Raw genomic sequence first — 6,823 nt, 5'->3', positions numbered from 1 at the left:
AGAAAAAGTGTCCACCATGGTGCCTACAACTACGTAATGAGTGACGATGGTATCCTTGCCCTCTGGTGGTAGGACAAAATAATGTTGTTACTATGCAGTCGACTGACTTGGGGGTGGAGCCAGTGACCATATGCTAGAGGTACTGCAACGAGACAAAGAAGAAGGAGGATTTTCCCTGCCCAAATATAATGAAGAGCTACAATGCCAACATGGGGGGAATAGACAAGAATCACATGTTGATCCACCTGTACAAAACTGCCATGAAGTCGAAAAGGTGGTACATGAGGCTGTTTACCTACATTGTTGACCTCTGCATCACCAATGCTTGGGTGCAGTACTGCCAGGACTGCAAGACACTGAATGAAAATAGGATGTCACTGAAGGACATCCAGGTTGAAGTGTTTTATTCAGCCTGCTGCAAGAAGCCCACAGTACTCTGGCCCCTGAGAAGCTCAGTGGCATCCCCAGGCCCCAGCAACAGTGTGGACCTTCCCCCAGCCATTCAGGGACACCGCAGCCACTAACTGGACATTTCAGCATGCTTTAACAACATGCTGTTTCATGTCCCCCCTCTATGTTACACGACAGACTTGCAAGTTCAGCAGGTTAAAAGGGGAACAGCATACACTCCAACTTCCTCTGCAGGGTGTGTAAGGTGCACCTGTGCCTCAATGGGGAAAGAAACTGCTTTCTGCAGTACCACGAGACTGTTCCCTAAAGTGTAAATATAAAGAAAGGCTAGTCTTTGCCAGTTTTAGTGGTAAATAAAGTTTCACAAGAATAATCATATTTATTTTTAAAATACTATTTTTTTACAAAATTTTATTTTTATAATATAGTAAACATTGTGCTGTTATTCTGTGCCTTTATTTATCCAATATTATAAATTTTACCATGTTGTCATTTTTTACCAGAGACCAGTAAGGGACCAGAAAATGAGACACTTTTTTTTTTTTTTAAATTTCCTGAAAAGTAAAAATAATGACAGGCAGCTTCTTTATGAAGGTGACGATATTTGATCACTTTATTAACTCATCTCGTCTGGGTGTCATGTTTACATGTCCTCCCAGGGTCGTCTAGGTGACACGTGTACATGATCTAGTGTTTCGTGGCATTGTTTGAATATTCCATGGGTTATTTCCAGTACATGCAGCCACTGGCAACCCTCCTGCATGCATCTGAGCCATGCTCCAGCCACCTGCAAACCTATGCAAAAAGTTTTCCCTGTGTCTGGATCCTTGGCTGAGCGCCCGCAGCCACAGACTTAACACCAATGAAGTCTAAAGGCCAGAAAAGAAAAGGCCTTAGTGATAGTGCCATAGGAAGAGAACTCGAGGTGACATTATCATCAATTGTGAGTGGAGAAAATGATTCTTTCTCTGAGAAAAGCGACCGCCATAATGAGTGTCGATATTTAGTGTTGTGTGAGGAGTGTGGAGGACGTGACTCCATTGTGCGTAAATCATTTCCCCCTGTACGTTCATCTGCTATATCCGATGACGGGAATGGTTCAGAGGGTATTGACGATCCTGGAGAGAGGGATATTGGCAAAAATAAGGAGATGGAAGAGAAGGTAGGGAGTGGAGAAAGGGAGGAGGTGGAGGAAGGAGGGAACAGGGAGAAGGAAATGAGGTGCATCGAGTCTTGCACCACCTTTCTCTATTTACATGAATAATGGAAGCAGATAGTTTGTTTCATGATTAAATCAGTGCCTTATTTTTTTCTGAAAGTTTCCATGTGTGTATGTTTGTTATGATGTATAAGCACAAATCACAGGAAAAAAATTGTAGTGGAAAATGTAGTGGAGTGGAGAAAGGGAGGAGGGAGGAAGTTCGAAATGTGGTGCCTTGTGCCACTGCTCTGTCTATTTACGTGAATAATGGAAGCAGAAAGTTTTTCATGATGAAATCAGTGCCTTATTTTTTTTTTAAAATTTTCGTGTGTGTATATTTATTATGAAGAAGTCTACTGTAAATCACAAAAAAAAAAAAAAAAAATTATAGTGGAAAAAACAGTAGTTTCGATTATGGACTACGTGTATAACTGTTTTATTCACAATATTTTTTTTTTTTTAGGTTTTATGTGGTAGTAGTAGTAGTAGTAGTAGTAGCAGTAGTAGCAGAAGTGGTATTATTTGTAGCAGTAATAGTGGTATTATTTGTAGTAGTAGTAGTAGTAGTGGTAGCAGTAGTAGTAGTAGTAGTAGTAGTGGTAGTTGTAGTAGTGGTAGTTGTAGTAGTGGCAGTTGTAGTATTAGCAGTAGTAATAGTAGTGGCAGTTGTAGCAGCAATAGTTGTAATAATGGTATTATTTGTAGTAGTTGTAATACTGAGACTTCTAGGCACACAGCAGTGCCAGAAATGAGCGACAATGGAAGCCAAACATACATCTGTGTGTGTGTGTGTGTGTGTGTGTGTGTGTGTGTGTGTGTGTGTGTGTGTGTGTGTGTGTGTGTGTGTGTGTGTGTGTGTGTGTGTGTGTGTGTGTGTGTGTGTGTGTATGTGTATGTGTGTGTGTGTGTGTGTGTGTGTGTGTGTGTGTGTGTGTGTGTGTGTGTGTGTGTGTGTGTGTGTGTGTGAGAGAGAGAGAGAGAGAGAGAGTGTTTGCAAGTGTCTGTCTGTCTGTCTGTAGGGTGGGGTGGTGGTGAGGCAAGCAGGCAACCTGCCTAAAGGTTGTTGCTGTGGTTACTGGCCTCCCAGCACCAAGTAAAACCATTTATGGAAAATTTTTTCATGTGAATAGTGTTTGTGGTGGATTTTGGTCTTCTAGAAGTGTTATCGACGTGTTATTATTGTGGAGGGCTAGCCTAAGCCTTAGTTGTGTCAATGAACCTCTGAGAGGCATATGGACACTGGCGAAAAAAAAACAACACAAATTGCCCCCATTCCCCACTCCCTCTCCCTGCATGCACATCACGGACCTTCTATTGCAATCAGCTTGAAGTTGAAGGATTGATGAGTAATATGATACCTTGTTTTTTATATTTCGTTAAGACATGAAGGTATAAAAATAAATGATTTTCAAGATTTCTCTCGGGAATAGTGGGAAGGGTTCGCAGGAACATCTGCCAGATGGGATGGGTTAACTGTGGTTTACACTGTATTTATCAATTTTTTTCGAAAAAATCACCAGAGTTAAAAAGTCTCAGAATGGGCTGAATTAACGTGATCAAGGGTCAAAAAAACAAATTTCCAATTATTTCGATGGGTGCACACGCACTTGTCCAGTCAATCAGCACAATACCACTCACAAAACACATATAGAAATCTTTCTAAACACTTAACAATAGTCGCTCTACCACCTTTCAAACATTCCACAGCACACCCGTCCACACCTGCAGCTGTCCCTGCTTTCATCTCCTTTACTGCCTCCTGAACTACCTCCATCATGATCAAAGGATCATTCAGCTCTCTCAGCACATTTATTCCTTGTTCCCTTCCATCTGTCACAATCTCAACCTCCCTTTCCTCCTCTGCATTTAAGAATCCTTCAAAATACCCACCCCATATCATCCTTACTCCATCCATCTCAATAAATATCCTTCCGTCCTCTGCTTTTACTTGCTTTTCCTTCCCAGACTCCCTTTCACACTCTCTTTACCTCCTTCCAAAACATTATTTTATTCTGTTCAAAATTCTTAGTCAACTGCCAACCCCACCTCTGATCTGCTGTCACACACAGCCCTTCTTGCCCTATTCCTCTTTTCCCTATATCTCTCATATGACACCTCATCCTTCCTTTGCAGCCACACTTCGTACGTCTTTTCTCAGCTTCAGCCATACTTACTCCCTCACACCACCATTCAGTCCCCTTTCTTACGCCACCACACACCTGTCTCACACCACACACCACTTTTGCAAACCCCATCACAGCACTCTTAAACAACTGCCATTCCTCCTCCACACCACCATTTTCCTGATCTTTCACGGTGTTCCACTCACCTTTCAACTTCTGCTACTGTATCATTCTCTCACTTTTGTCCAACTCACTCACTTTCAAAACCTCCCTGCCACACCTAATTCTCCTAACTCCTACCCATCTCATACCTACCCTCAACATTCCCTCCACCAGTTAGTGGTCAGACTTACCTCCACCCTCCCCTCTCAAAACTCTCACATCCAGCAATCTTCCTCTTACATTCCTGTACACAAGCACACAGTCCACCAATGCTCAATCAACAACCCTTCCACCCTCCTGCCTCATCCTTGTATACTTATAAATATCTTTCTTCTCAAACATGGTATTTCCTATCACCATCTTTTGTTCAACACACATCCCTGTCAGTGTTTCCCCATTCTCATTTCTCCCGGCCACACCATGGATACCAACGACACCTATAACTGCTAAATTCTCACTCTAGCATTCAGATCACCCATCATTACCACATTCACATTTGCGCCAAAACTCCGCAGACTCTCATTAACATCACTCCAGGAAGACTTCCTCTCTTCTTCATCCCTTTCACTAACAGGCCAATATGTACTCAGAAATATCAACAACTCAAGTCCAAAATGCACTTCCATCCACATCAGTCTCGATGACACCTTTCATTCAGGCACATTGTTACACTTACGGGCTCACTAACACGGTCACTCTTTCTCTTGCTTTCTTCCATGAGCACCTGACAGCCTTCCAGTCACACATCCAGACTCAGAATAAGTTTTCCTTTTCATCTTTGTTTCACTCAGAGCTAACACATCCTACTTTCTTCTCACAAACATTCCCCCACTCTCCTCACTTTTAGCCTCAATTGTACTACACTCGTGCTCTTTCATAGATCCAATCCTCAGGGTTCGGAGAGAACTCAGTCCCCTTTCTCTTTCTATGCCCTGTCTCACTGTAGAAACTAATAATGCAGAGGAGGGGGCCCCTTGTCCCCTCACTTTGTGTCCCTTTTAGTTGCTTTTTATGACGTGCAGGGAGTACAACCTGGCTGCAGAGCGATAGCACCACCACATACTGCGGCCAGATTGTGTACGCCGCAGGGGGGTGTCTCCCTCTCCACAATAAAAATAATAATAATAATAATAATAATAATAATATAATAATCATAATCATAATAATATTAATATTAATAATAATAATAATAATAATAATAATAATATAATAATAATAATAATAATAATAATAATAATAATAATCCATCCATTAGCCAATCTTGTGTCGGCCCATGAGGAGCCTAGGAGCTCAGGGCCAGCAAGTTGGTTCTGACATTTAATATGAGTGACCAGCCTCACTCATCCCTGAGTGGCATTACATAAGCAATAAACTCAAACCATCCCTTGGATATAAACCCACACAGTCTCAATCCGATTACAGTACCTTAATTACCGACTAAACCACCAGGCGCCGTAACTTGGTTATATGGTTACCATTCAGCGTAGTAAATGGTTTCCTGGTGTACGGGAAACCATTTGGCTTTTCACTCAGTGTAAAGTCACTCGTAGGCAAAAGGAAGTGGAAAGAATGGAAAAAAGAAGATGGAAGAAAAAGGAAGGAAAAGAGGACAGGGCAGACGCCCAAAGCAGTACTACATTGAGCGAGTGGACAGTGAGCTCCTCCACCTACCGCGGTATTAATAATAATAATAATAATAATAATAATAATAATAATAACAATTTTATTATTTTTTTTATTGTTATTATTATTATCAGGATTTTTCGAGTGAGGGGTATTATACGCTTATTGTTTCTGTAAATAGCAACTCAGCAGCACTTTCTCCTCCCAATTGCAAAAAGAATGATTTTCATTAAATCTACCGATTCCTAGCTTAACCTCTTAAGCCTGGATATATCAGTTTCTTAATTTCTTTCGCCGATGCAAGACGATTTTATTAAATTAAGATAAGGTTTCGCTAGGCTGTTGGGTGTATGAAGTCTGATAAGGGGAACTGGGAGCTGTAGAAAAGGGTGGGTGAGCAGAGGTGAAGGCTGCTGACAACAGCAGGGAGTGGGATAAAAACGAAGTGGTACAGTAAGGGGAGTGAAAGAGTGTGGAAGTGTGAGAGCAGAAGCCGAAATCTGCTGTGATATATGGGAGGAATCAACGTACACCACAATTAACCCCTAAAAGCTGGTTATATCCAATGTGAAATTGGTGAATCAGGGGTGCTGGGGGATGGCTATAATGTCAAGTGTTTTCGCGTCACAGTTTGAAGTGGCCGCCACTTGATCTCGTCACCAAAGAGTGGGGATAACCTCCCAGCACCCGAGGCAAGCATATCTCAGTCATCCCAGTGACTCTGCCACGTGTAAGACGAAGTTTTCTTACGTCTCTCGTCCAATTTATTCCCACCTGATGTGGACCCTTGCATCTTCTGCCTCTGCCAAGGCTCTTTCCAAGAGCACTAGAAAAGGGCTCAGTGATAGTGCCATAAGGCACGCCTTGGATGCAACTGTGTCTAGTTTATCTAGCAGTGGAGTAATTTGTCACGCTGAGGGCAAAGCCGTAGTCAGCGCCGTGGTCAGACACATAAACACGTCCCGCTCTCACGTCGCTCTAGGTGAGAAAATTAGTTCCGTTCTTCACGTCATTACTCATTAACGCAAGGGTCTACAGAACTGGGGATACTTTCATTCTTAAGAGGAAGAGTTTGTGAATAAAATGGTCATTAATTCGTTTCCCTAAGTGCTGTTCTTTCCGAGATATTAACTCTTTCGTTACCATTCGATGCAGGCTGTGTCCTACCGCGAGCGAGTAGTTGGGATGAGGGCCTGGGTGCCCAAGGCCACACACTTAGAGACCCTCCCTGTCACCGCGTTATTTCTGCCCACACAATAGTTCATAAACAGTTTATACTCACACCCTTATTTATGCTACGGTA

At 42.3% G+C, this 6,823-nt stretch overlaps 1 protein-coding gene across 1 annotated transcript; it reads left to right on the top strand.

Moving 5' to 3' along the window:
- Nucleotides 1-209: 209 nt before the first annotated feature.
- Nucleotides 210-524, top strand: LOC145401282 (uncharacterized). The gene has a single exon (XM_080273611.1). The coding sequence runs from the start codon at nucleotides 210-212 to the stop codon at nucleotides 522-524; it is 315 nt and encodes a 104-aa protein (XP_080129737.1).
- Nucleotides 525-6,823: the final 6,299 nt, after the last annotated feature.

The sequence above is a fragment of the Coenobita brevimanus genome, chromosome 55 (assembly GCF_032717465.1).
Source record: "Coenobita brevimanus isolate Jiangsu-jjx chromosome 55, ASM3271746v2, whole genome shotgun sequence".
Classification (NCBI taxonomy): domain Eukaryota; kingdom Metazoa; phylum Arthropoda; class Malacostraca; order Decapoda; family Coenobitidae; genus Coenobita; species Coenobita brevimanus.
Note: the sequence above shows the minus strand (reverse complement) of the source record. Positions and strands in the feature narration are given on the sequence as shown.